This window comes from Lithobates pipiens, unplaced genomic scaffold, assembly GCF_037356315.1.
Source record: "Lithobates pipiens isolate NorthernLeopardFrog02 unplaced genomic scaffold, aLitPip1_a1.2 Scaffold_8, whole genome shotgun sequence".
Lineage (NCBI taxonomy): Eukaryota > Metazoa > Chordata > Amphibia > Anura > Ranidae > Lithobates > Lithobates pipiens.
Window position 1 is genome coordinate 633825934 of NW_027507903.1, and position 13294 is coordinate 633839227.

A 13294-nucleotide genomic window follows, 5' to 3' on the forward strand; every position below is an offset into this window, starting at 1 on the left:
AAAAATAAAAAACCCAGCAGTGATTAAATACCACCAATAGAAAGATGTATTTGTGTGAAGAAAATGATAAAAAAAATTTGTGTGGGTACAGTGTAGCACGACTGCGCAATTGTCATTCAAAATGCAACAGTGCTGAAAGGCGAAAGCTGAAAAATGGCTTGGGCAGGAAGAGGGTGTAAGTGCCTGGTAGGCAAGTGGTTAAAGAAGAAGAGAATGTGCGCTGCTTTTAGAGATTTCATAATTTGCCTCCTCGCGAATGTTAATTCTCCATTACGAGCGCTAGTTTACAAGAGCTTCCGAGCAAGCGTGTTTGTACTTTGGACTTTTGTTCCGACGGACTTGTGTATACACGCTCCGAAAATCCGACAACAGACATTTGACAACAGACATTTGTCCATGGAAAATTTTAAAACCTGCCATCCAACATTTGTCCACAGAAAATCCGACAACAATTGTCCGATGGATCATACACCCAGTCGTATTTTCCGCCAACCGACTGTCATCACACATTTCCCGTCGGAAATTCCGATCGTGTGTACAAGGCTTAAATCAGTGATTTATATGTATTGCTTTCTTAATGGCCTGTTTCACATCTTGGTTCCTCAGACTGTATATAAGAGGATTGAGCATAGGTATCAGTACTGTGTACAATATGGCGACCACCCTGTCTTGTTCCTTGAAGCTGTGGTCTGTAGGACGCAAATAGATAAAGAAAACTGTCCCATAGAAGATGGAGAGGCACATAATATGCGAGGAGCATGTATTAAAGGCTTTCTGACGACCTTTCTTCGACTTTATACAAAGAATAGACAAAACAATGAGCGTGTAGGAGACCAAGATAGTCATCAATGAACCTGCACCACAAGTACTTACAATAAAGAAGGCTACCAAATCACACAAAAGAGTATCGGAGCAGGACAGTTTCAGCAGGGGTGAGGCGTCACAGTAGAAGTGGTTTATGAAGTTTGGTCCACAATATTCTAAGGTAAATATGCAGCTGGTTTGCACTATAGATGCAAAGCAACCAACAATGAAGACAAGAAGAATCATACGCAAACATCTCTTCTTGGTCATTAGTAAGACATAGTGTAGAGGTTGGCAGATAGCTACGTATCGGTCATATGACATGGTTGACAGTAGGATAGCTTCTATGACTGCCAGTAAAGCAAAGAAAAAAAATTGTGTTGAACAATCATTAAATGATATGGTCTTACTCTGGGATAGAAGGTCACCCAGCATTTTAGGTGTTATAACAGAAGAGTATAGGAGGTCCACCAGAGAAAGGAAGCTCAGGAAGTAATACATCGGATTCTGAAGACTAGAAGATTTAAGGATCAAGAACATCATGCCAACATTTGCCAAAACAGAGACAAGGTAAACAAGTAAGAAGATGAAGAAGAGGAATGGGGCAAGCCGTCTGTCATTGGATAGTCCTGCCAACTCAAAGACCTTCACAGCTGTCTTGTTTTTGAGGTTCATAGGTTTCTGTGGTGGGAGAATAGAATATTAACCTTCAAAGACTGAAGCCTAGCTATAGCCAATGCCACTTAACAACACACGATACTGCCTGTAAGTAAAATTAGTAAATTAGTAAAAACGACCGAAATTTTTAAATGGTCCATAAAGTAAACTTGGATTATTGTTCACTTTAAGGTCATAGCAAATGACAAGGGGGCATCCATTTTGGTGCAGATTAGACCATGTTTCATAAGGATTTTTTTTTGTCTTTCTCTCGATAAACTGTGTGTTTAGGGTTTTGTATGGGCAGGTTTTCTGTTTATTTGTTTACAACGATCAGCCATAACTTTATGATCACTGACAATTTAGGGGAATATCATTGATTATGTTGTTATAATGGCATCCGAAAGAGGGTGGGACATCACTCCTCTCACGTCGCCATCTTGGATGTGGGTAGGGGGTGGCGCCGTGCGCCACGCACCCGGGGGACCGCGTTTTTTTAGCAGAATAGGTATGTGCAGGTGATTATTATCACTTGCACCTGCTGGGAGAAGGTAGCTTGGCCGTCCTGAACCATATAAATAGCAGGTAATTTAGCCATTTGTAGCGCTGTGGTCTGTGATGGGGCAACACATTGGCGGTTTTGGATTAAGGTAAAGACAATACAAAATTACTTTTTTCTTTGGAAACTCGTGCGTGTTAACAAGGATTATGAGACCATATAATTGATTTGGTCTCTGTGCTTACTAATGCAATTGATCTGTCTTTTACAGACGGAGGACTTTTTTGGATTGTTGTTTTGGAGGTGCATTACACCTTTTGAGTCTGTGAACGCGCTGGGCTATGAAAAATATATGTGTATACTTATTCAGCCATTTGAAAGGCTCTCAAACCCCTTACTAGTGTATCTGCCCCCTTGATATGATGACCTCATCTCTTTGACACACAGCACCACTTTAAAGGTATTTTTCCCCCCTTTTTTTAGAGACATTTATAATATTTAAAATAGATTATGAAGTTTGAGAATTTTTTTTTGCCATTTGGTTCTTTTCTGGCATATATTTATTATATATATTTTTTTCTTTTTCTCTATGTGAAGATACTTTAGCATCCTCCGTAAAGCTAATATAAAAACAATGATAGATATTGTATATTTGATTTAGTGTAATATTTTATTTACAGCTATATATTTTTCTTTTCGTTCATTCTCAGCTATCTGCTATCACGGTCCCGGTTCGCATCTAGGGGACCTTCGGACCCATCCACTCCTTACAGCAGACAGCCTTTTTCTTTTTTCTTTTCTTTTTCATTTTTCTTATCCTGAGCTGCAATTATTTATTTTGTTTATGTCATCGGCCGGCTCTCTGCATGGTCAAATCTGGTGCTTCAGATGTACATGTGAGTATATTTTTTTGCAAAATCATTTTTATTAGATTTTTCATTGGCATACAAACTTGCCCTCACAGGGGCCAAACATCACCCACCCAGGGGGGAATCCCTCCAGTGCAGTCAAGAACCATACCGGAGCATAACCTTTAACACATCGACCCAGCCTGGCAGCAGCAACATGCCGCAGCAGGTCAGACCGTTTAACAAACACAACCTTATCTAACTATACCCCTATGTGGGGAGGGGGTTTATTGCAGGAGACTCTGTGCTCACAGTTAAAGTGGTAGGATATTAAAGCGGAGGTCCACCCTAAAGTGGACCTTCCGCTCATCGGAACCCCCCCCCTCCGGCGCCACAATTGTCACCTTTCAGGGGGGAGGGGGGTGCAGATACCTGTACAGTACAGGTATCTGCACCCACTTCCGGGATAGCTCTCTGCGGAAAGGGGCGTAGATTACGCCCCTTTCCGAAAGTCCCCCGCTGCCTGCTGGGAAACACACAGATCCCAGAGGCAGCGGGTCCATCCTTATTGCGCAGCGCGACTCGCCCATGCGCAGTAGGGAACCGGGAAATGAAGCCGAAAGGCTCCATTTCCTGATTCCCATACCCAAGATGGAGGCGGCAGCACCCGAGAGACGATCGAGAGATCGGCTTCGGTTGCCGACATCGCGGGCGCGCTGGACAGGTAAGTGTCACTATTTTAAAAGTCAGCAGCTGCAGTATTTGTAGCTGCTGGCTTTTAAAAAAAAAAAAACGCGGAGTCCCGGCGGACTCCCCCTTTAAGACAAATACCTGGGTCAATCTGCCATCACATTATGCTCATAATGTTAATCTAAGGAGTAGTTACTGCATCCGTTGCCGTAGTATTGTCATCCAACCAACAGGCCCACACTTTTTCAAACTTTTGTGGGCAACCCCTGCCTGAGTAGGTGGCTCTGTAAAGGGGCAAACTGGCGTTCACCAACGTTTTCCAGAACCTGACAGAGGGAGGAGATGGCTGCTTCAAGCTCATTGTAATGGCCTTGCGTGCATAGTACAGTAGTAGAGATATTAGTATATTCCTAGCTCTGAGGATTGACATTTGTTCCACCAGCCCCGGGAGACAATATTTAGGATCCTGAGGGACACTAGTCTTGGTTATTTTAGCGATCACTTGAAGAACTTCCTTCCAATAGTGTGCAATTGCTGGGCAAGCCCAGAAAATGTGAAAGAAGTCCCCTGGCTGATGGGAGCAGCGCCAGCACACCGGGGAATGCACCAGCGACATCTGATGCAGCCTGTGGGGTGTGTAATGAACCCTGTGTACTATTTTGTATTGAACCAGTTTATAGCTGGCAGAAATCAGGGAGGAGAACGGAAAATCCCAGATTTCCCTCCAATCATCCACATCCAACCCCGGTATGTCCTCCACCCATTTCCTGCGGAGGGAGGACAGCTCAGGGACGACACACGTGAGTATATTTTTAATGCAAACATGCCTCCCTTTTCCTCCCCCTTTCCCCTTCTCCCCCCCTTTTTTTTCTTTTTTTTTTTTTGGTAATGTGTATACATGTATCTCTTTTTTATATTTTAGACTGCTCTTTCAAAAACAAACGTGCATAATGAATTATCCCTGAAGAAGGAGTACAATAAGACTCCGTAACGCGTAGGCTACATGGAATGCACATCATTTATCTATCTGTTTCATATATGTATTTTTGAATGCATGTGTTTACCACGATTCAGTTCGAGAACACTATGCCTTCAGAAAGATAATATGTATATACTGTTTTAAAAAATATACGATTGTATGAAGGAATCAATACTTTATGTTTTGAATATTTTTTTTATATATATATATGGTTAAAATAAAAATACTTTATATTTTTTTACAATTATTTGTAAGTCTCACAGTTCATGCCTATAAAGTCCCACCCTTTTGAGGGGAAAACTTTGGATATTTTCTAATTTTGGGATGTTGGCTATATATAGCAGAATATATCAAATACCTCCTGTTTTTTTATTTTTAAAGAGGGTGGGATATATATGGGCAGCCAGTAAACATGTTGTACTGAAGTTACATAGTTAGTCAGGTTGAAAAAAGACACATGTCCATCAAGTTCAACCACAAAAAAAAAAAAAGTTGATGTGTTGAAAGCAGAAAGAATGGGTATCGCAGTTTGTTGTGTATGGAGCTGTGTAGCCGCAGACCAGTCATGGTGCCCATGCCAAAAGAGCCTACAATAAGCATGTGAGCGTCAGAACTGGACCACAGAGTAATGGAAGAAGGTGGCCTGGTCTGATGAGTCACATTTTCTTTTACATCATATGGATGACCAGGATGACCAGGTGCATGTGCATCACTTACCTGGGGAAGAGATGGCACCAGGATGCAGACTGGGAAGATGGCAAGCTAGCGGAGGCAGTCTGATGGTTTTGGAAATGTTCTGCTGGGAAACCTTGGGTCCTGTCACTCATGTGAATGTTTCTTTGACACGTACCCCCTACCTAAAAATTGTTTCTGACCAAGTACACCCCTTCATGGAAACAGTATTTCCTGATGGCAGTGGCCTCTTGCAGCAGGATAACGCACCACACTTCAAAAATGGTTTGAGAAACACAACAAGTTTTAAGCGTTGACTCCAAATTCTCCAGATTTCCAATACAATCGAGCATCTGTGGGATGTGCTGGAAAAACAAGTCGGATCCATGGTGGCTCACCTCACCACTTACAGAACTTAAAGCATCTGCTACTAACAGGTTGGTGCCAGATACCAGAGCATAACTTCAGAGGTCTAGTTGTGTCCATGCCTCATTGGGTCAGGGCTGTTTTAGGGGCAAAAGGGGGACCTATCTCTCTGCTAAGTCCTGTAGTGATTTAGGGGTCGATGGAAGGAACCACAGCTCTCAGAAGGGGGAAACAGGCATCCAACACTCCTCAATGTTTCAAAAACCAAACACGCTACAGAAGGCCTGAGCTCTGGAGTAGAGAAGTAGATAGAATGCAGAAGCAACTGGATAGGTGAGTATAATTGCTCTGCTTTAGCAAAGTACTGTTTATTACATTTTTTAGACACTGACAGAGTCTCTTTAATCTGTAGAACAAATTAAGGCCTTGTTTAAGCCAAGTTCATGATTTCTAGGAGGACCATAACAAATGGGTAAGAGGTCTATTTGTGATCAAAAACCACCAGCTCAACATGCGTACAGTAAGAGGAACAAAAAGAATAATACATAAGGTCTCTCTCTCACACTTTTCTATCCGCGAATGAAAATCATAGCAGATATCAACAAACCAATAATGCAATGAGTTATTGGTTCGGAAGGGAAAGAATTTCATGTGGCAAGACACATATTAAGTAAAACTACATTTTATTACAATTCTCAAAAAGGTAAAAACAAGATAAAATAATTTTACACAAAGACACTAGTAAACAGCGTGGTTCCACAAGGGAAGAGCTGTTTAATAGTGTCTTTGTGTAAAATAATTTTACACAATGAAAAGTCCATCTTTCCTTTCCAAACCAATATTTAGAATATCAGGAAGCAGCGCCCCTCGCAATGCCTCGATTTCTATAATTTAATGCAATGTGTGAAAAGGAAAGTACAGGTGCATCTCAAAAAAATTAGAATATCATCAAAAAGTTAATTTGTTTCAGTAATTCAATTAAAAAAGTGAAACTCATATATTTTATGTAGATTCATTACATACAGAGTGATCGGTTTCAGGCATTTCTTTCTTTTAATTTTGATGTTTATGGCTTACAGCTAATGAAAAACCAAAATTCAGTATCTCAAAAAATTATGAAAAAGTTCAATATTGTAGATGTAGAGCAGGCTCCTGAAGAGCACACGCTATGCTTTTTAAAAATTAAGGTTAAACCTGAACTGCAGTTTGGTTTGGGTACAATTGTTCTAAATTTGGACCTCAGCATCAATCTGACTGGACTATAGGATGTTCAGCCTGGCCACAAGGGGCACTGTCTCTTCTGGCAGGCATGGAACCACAGTCTAGTTGGATGTTTTAAGTTTACTCTCTCTCGGAGCCCTCCCAGTGGGAGGGTCACTCTTGCTGTGCTTTCTGGGAGAGGGTACTTAAGATGCGGAAGTCATGTGGTTCGGGGGTTCCGGTCCAGAAGGATGTTCTGACTCCATGGTCCTGGTCCTCCTGACCAGCCCACAGGAAGGCTATGGCCTGGGGTGCGGATCCACCTGACTTGTTGTCTCTGGGCTGGCTAGCCCGAGGCAAGGAAACTAAAGAAGGATTCCGAGGTGGTCCGGTGCCATCTCTGGTAGTTGGAGAGGCCCAGTAACTTCATAGCTATCCAGGGGAGGACTCTTCAGAAGAAGGCCACGTACGAGTTGGCTTCTTAGCAAGAGCCTGGAAGGGCTGAAGTACCTAAGTGACTCCAGTCTCCTGGGTATCGCCAAGCTGGCTGAAAGATCCAGGTATTACACGAGTGTTCCATAAGTGTTCGTTTCCTGAAGTCTACAACACCGTCTGTTGCAGAGACGTATTCCTGTATGTTCTACAACAACGTCTTTGGCAGAGACTTGTTCCTGAGTAAAGCACCTTGTTGGCTGCTAGGCCTTGTGAGAGAGGAACTTTCCAACCTGAGTGAACATCCAGTTGTGAATGGCTATTCTCTGGATTTAGTCAAAGTAAGCAAGTCCTTCATTATTGACTTTGACACTGAGAGTACTTGAACTTCCTTCCTAACCCTCTGATCCTATTTTTGAGAGACTGTGCGTTGTCTACGTTTTGCAAATATAAATCCCTTTATGCGGATCTGTCGTCAGTCTCTGAGTTTACTGGGCCATCTACCACGGGAACCCCTGGACACAGATCGAGGAGGAGAAGGTAACGGTAAGCCCAATCAAACCAGCAGCTGCTTCAGGGGTCAGTGCTAAATAGACTAGCGGTGTCACACTTTAATCAGCTAATTAACTCAAAACACCTGTAATAATTTGCCTTTAAATGGTCTCTCAGTCTGTTTCAATGATTACACAATCATGGGGAAGACTGCTGACTTGACAGTTGTCCAGAAGACAGTCATTGACACCCTACACAGGGAAGGTAAGTCATAAAAGGTCATTGCTAAAGAAGCTGGCTGTTCACAGAGTGGAAGGAAAAAGTGTGGTAGAAAAAGGTGCACAAGCAACAGGGGTAAGTGCAGCCTTGAGAGGCTTGTGAAGCAAAGGGCATTCAAGAATTTGGAGAAGATTCACAAGGAGTGGACTACAGCTGGTGTCAGTGCTTCAAGAGCCACCACATACAGACGTATGCAGGACATTGGCTACAACTGTCGCATTCCTTGTGTCAAGCCACCCCTGACCCAGAGACAACGTCAGAAGACATCTTTCCTGGGCTAAGGAGAAAAAAGACGGGACCGTTGCTCAGTGGTTTAAAGTCCTCTTTTTGGATGAAAGTAAAGTTAACATTTCATTTGGAAATCGAGGTCTCAGAGTCTGTAGGAAGAGTAGAGAGGCACAGAATCCAAGTTGCATGAGGTCCAGTGTGAAGTTTCCACAGTCAGTGATGATTTGGGGAGCCAAAGTCAGTGCAGCCCTCTACCAGGAAATTCTAGAGCACTTCATGCTTCGCTCTGCTGACCAGCTTTATGGAGATGCCAATTTCATTTTTATAGCAGGACTTGGCACCTGCCCACACTGCCAAAAGTACCAATACCTGGTTTATTGATCATGGTATCACTGTGCTTGATTGGCCAGCAATCTTGCCTGACCTAAACCCCATAGAGAATCTGTGGGGTATTGTCAAGAGCATGGGTCTTCAAACTATGGCCCTCCAGTTGTTCAGGAACTACAATTCCCATCATGCCTAGTCATGTCTGTGAATGTCAGAGTTTTACAATGCCTCATGGGATGTGTAGTTTGGCAACAGCTGGAGGGCCGTCGTTTGAGGATCCCTGGTCAAGAGGAAGGTGAGAGACACCAGACCCAACAATGCCATAATCATCAAAATTAAAAGAAAACAATTCTTGAAATATATCACTCTGTGTGTAATTAATCTATATAATATATGATTTTCAAATTTTTTTTTATTGAATTATTGAAATAAATAAACTTTTTGATGATATTCAAATTTTTTGAGATGCACCTGTATAGAGATGTTGGTCAATTTTAATTTTGTTTAATGAAAGTTGACACCTTTTTAACCTGTTAATTTATGTTTTTGTATTTAATCTTATTAGTAGAATAAAATCCTTATATTATAAATAAACAATACAAGGTGCATGCTTGCTTCAGTGTGTGTACTGCATGCTGGGTTTTCTGGGGAAAAAAAAAGCCCAGCATTAGCTCTGCACATTTTGCCTGCTTCGGCAGACTGAATCTCTAGACCTAGATGTGCTTGTAATGGAAGAGGGAGTGTCATCTGAGTCATTAAGGTGTGTGTATAACCTGAGATCATGTAGCACAGTCCCAGATAGCAAGGATAACTTGCCACAAATTTGTGGCAGTGTTGAATTGTAAGTCTTGTTAACTTGCTGCACATTGTCACTGGCAAGTTGTACACCTGCAGAGCACTTGAAGCACAAGTTTTAGTTGACAATTTTTGCAATTTGTAGCAAATTTGCATGGCAAGTCTCTAGCAAGAGCAAAGTTGCATTGGTGAGTCTACAGCAAGAGCTCTGCAGGTCTACAGCATGAAAATAGTCACAGTGCCCCCTGTGGTGGGATGACTATTGCACAACATTACTGAACCAGAAGTAGCAGCAGAAGGTTTGCAAAGAAAGTTGATCTGGAGTCATGCAATGCGGACTTGCTGCAATTGTACACCAAATTTGTGGAGCCCGGCAAGTCTAGCTTAGGAAGTCATTTTCAAACTTGCACTACATAGTTACATAGTTAGTCAGGTTGAAAAAAGAAACAAGTCCATCTAGTTCAACCACAAAAAAAAAAATAATAATAATATCATACAATCCCATATACCCAATTCTATACCCACAGTTGATCCAGAGGAAGGCAAAAAACCCCAGTAGAGCATGATCCAATTTGCTAAAGCAGGGGAAAAAATTCCTTCCTGATCCCCCCGAGAGGCAATCAGATTTTCCCCAGATCAACTTTACCTATAAATGTTAGTACTCTGTTATGTTGTGTACATTTAGGAAATAATCCAGGCCCTTCTTAAAGCAATCCACTGAGCTGGCCATAACCCCCTCTGCAGGGAGTCTATTCCACATTTTCACAGCTCTTACTGTGAAGAAACCTTTCCGTATTTGGAGATGAAATCTCTTTTCCTCTAGACGTAAAGAGTGCCCCTTTGTCCTCTTTGTTGACTGTAAAGTGAATAACTCGACACTACAATTGCTTGCTATCTGAGGTGGTCTCTAAATGTGGCCCTTTGCTTGCTTTTATCCAACCTTTGGGGCATTGTTCCCCCCCCCCCCCACTGTCAGCAAAAGTAGGGCATAGTTCCTGCCACTGACATCAACAATGGGGCACTAGTCCTCTCACTGACACCAATGATAGGATCCTATTCCTCCCACTGACACTCAATGATGGGGCGCTATTCCTCCCACTGATACCAATGATGGGGCGCTATTCCTACAACTGCTACCAATTATGGGGTGCTATTCCTCACACTGACACCCAATGATGGGGCGCTATTCCTCCCACTGATACCAATGATGGGGCGCTATTCCCACCACTGACACCAATGATGGAGTGCTATTCCTCCCACTGACACCAATGATGGAACTTTATTCCTCCCACTGACACCCAATGATGGGGCTCTATTCCTCCCACTGATACCAATGATGGTGCATTATTCCTCCCACTGACACCATCACTTGGCACTATTATTCAGCCTAGAACCAATGATGGGGTATTGTTTACTCCCACTGACACCAGTGCACTTTCTTCTCTTACTGGCCAAAGATCAGCACCCCCAAGGTCTGAAGGACAGTAAAGTGACCTTTTGTTTAGAAGGTTTGGAGACCCCTGCTGTAGCAGAACTGTAAATGACATAATAACCCGGAGTACCAGAATAGTGCTGTTGACCTGCTGACACCAAAATGATAAATATAAAATATTTATTTCATAGTTTACACTGTATGCCTCAGTAAAAAGGAATTAAAAATCAGTCAACCAATTTTAACTCACGAGCCTAATACATATATGGAAAACGTTCCCTTTGAAAAGTTGGGTTGAGCGAAAATTGCGGGTTTTAATTTTTCTGAAACTTTGGTTTGAAGATTGATAGATTTTGGCAGAATTTTGCCATTTTGTTAAAATACATCGAAGTCGCAAATTCGCTGAATTGTACTTTTAAATGGTTGCTGAGGGTCGGCGGGTCGAAGAAGCTCCTTTCAACTAACCTTTTTCCTGGCCCCTCATTAGTCTTGATGTTATTTTTTTTATTTTTATTTTTTTTACATTCAGTGAAAAAAGTAGAATAAAACATGTGAAGTCACAGTACACAAAAAAGGATTATAAACACAAAAAAGCAAGAGAAAACAAATACAGAGAACACTTGATTTACTAAAACTGGAGAGTGCAAAATCTGGTGCAGCTCTGTATAGAAAACCAATCAGCTTCTTAAAAAAAAAAAAAAAAGAGTATTTTTTTTTTAAAAGCAAAATTCCACCGCATTGAACTTTCTAATTTTTTTGTGGCAAAATACTGACATCAATCCGCAATGAAAGAGTAAGAAAGCTTCTGTAGATGAGAGAATGCTAAAGAAGAAGAGATGAAGCTCGCAGTCACTGGAACAGAAATCGCAGGCAACTTTAAGAAGAAGAGGTGGCTCGGGTCTACCATGAATAGGCAACGCAAGCAACCTCCCTGGTTGTGGGACATTCCCAATGGAGGTTTGTGTGTATCATGTACCCGGTGTCTTACCTTTCATTACACAGAGAATATCAAACCCTTACCTGTCTGAGTAATAATTGTTGGTGTGAAGGATAGGAGAACCAATTACATTCTACATGTTTATATTCTACCTATTTATTCCAGGAAGCATTGAACCGTGTCCTCCAGGGTGTAAGACCAATTATTGGAAATTATACACGTGGCAGCTGGGGAGAAGGTCCCTCTGAGAATGCTAATTATTCACTTTGCAATAAGGAATATTTTATAATGTATTTAGCTTATTTTTTATATAGAACGGGGGTCTCCAAACTGTCTATACAAAGGGCCTGTTTACTGTTCTTCAGAATTTAGGGTGGTCGGACTGTGGCCATTGGGAGTAGAAAATGCCCAGCATCAGTGCCATCTTTGGTGTCAGTGAAAGGTATTCTGTCTTATTATTGGTGTGATTGGGAGGAATTGTGCCCCATCATTGGTGTCATTGTGCCCCATCATTGGTGTCATTGGGAGGAATAGTGCCCCATCATTGGTGTCATTGGGAGGAATAGTGGCCTGTCATTGGGATGAATTGTGCCCCATCATTGGTGGCATTGGTAAGAATTGTGCCCCATAATAGGTATCATTGTGCCCCATCATTGGTGTCATTGTGCCCCATTGTTGATGTCATTGGGAGGAATAGTGTCCCATCATTGGTGTCATTGGGAGGAATTGTGCCCCATTATTGGTGGCATTGGTAGGAATTGTGCCCCATCATTGGTATCATTGGGAGGAATTATGCCCCCATCATTGGTGTCTTTGATAGGAACTGTGCCCCATCATTAGTATCATTGTGCCCCATCATTGGTGTCATTAGTAGGAATTGTGCCCCATCATTGGTATCATTGTGCCCCATCATTGGTATCATTGTGCCCCATCATTGGTGATGTAATTGTGAGGAATAGTGTCCCATCATTGGTGTCACTTGGAGGAATTGTGCCTCATCATTGGAATCATTGTGCTCCATCATTGGTGTCATTGTGCCCCATTGTTGATGTCATTGGGAGGAATAGTGTCTGATCATTGGTGTCATTGGGAGGAATTGTGCCCCATTATTGGTGGCATTGGTAGGAATTGTGCCCCATCATTGGTATCATTGTGCCCCATCATTGGTGTCATTGTGCCCCATTGTTGATGTCATTGGGAGGAATAGTGTCCCATCATTGGTGTCATTGGGAGGAATTGTGCCCCATTATTGGTGGCATTGGTAGGAATTGTGCCCCATCATTGGTATCATTGTGCCCCATCATTGGTGTCATTGTGCCCCATTATTGGTATCATTGGGAGGAATTATGCCCCCATCATTGGTGTCTTTGATAGGAACTGTGCCCCATCATTGGTGTCATTAGTAGGAATTGTGCCCCATCATTGGTATCATTGTGCCCCATCATTGGTGATGTCATTGTGAGGAATAGTGTCCCATCATTGGTGTCACTTGGAGGAATTGTGCCTCATCATTGGAATCATTGTGCTCCATCATTGGTGTCATTGTGCCCCATTGTTGATGTCATTGGGAGGAATAGTGTCCGATCATTGGTGTCACTTGGAGGAATTGTGCCGCAGCTCTAAGTGAGATACGCACACTCAAATACAATAGAAAAAT

At 42.2% G+C, this 13294-nt stretch overlaps 1 protein-coding gene across 1 annotated transcript; it reads right to left on the bottom strand.

Moving 5' to 3' along the window:
• Positions 1 to 65: 65 nt before the first annotated feature.
• On the bottom strand, positions 66 to 11749 carry LOC143964126 (olfactory receptor 5AR1-like). The gene is made up of 2 exons (XM_077473825.1): positions 11721 to 11749; positions 66 to 1485 (listed from the first exon to the last, which is right to left on the bottom strand). Exon 2 carries the CDS (start codon positions 1477 to 1479, stop codon positions 550 to 552), a length of 930 nt encoding a protein of 309 aa, XP_077329951.1. The 5' UTR covers positions 1480 to 1485; positions 11721 to 11749; the 3' UTR covers positions 66 to 549.
• Positions 11750 to 13294: the final 1545 nt, after the last annotated feature.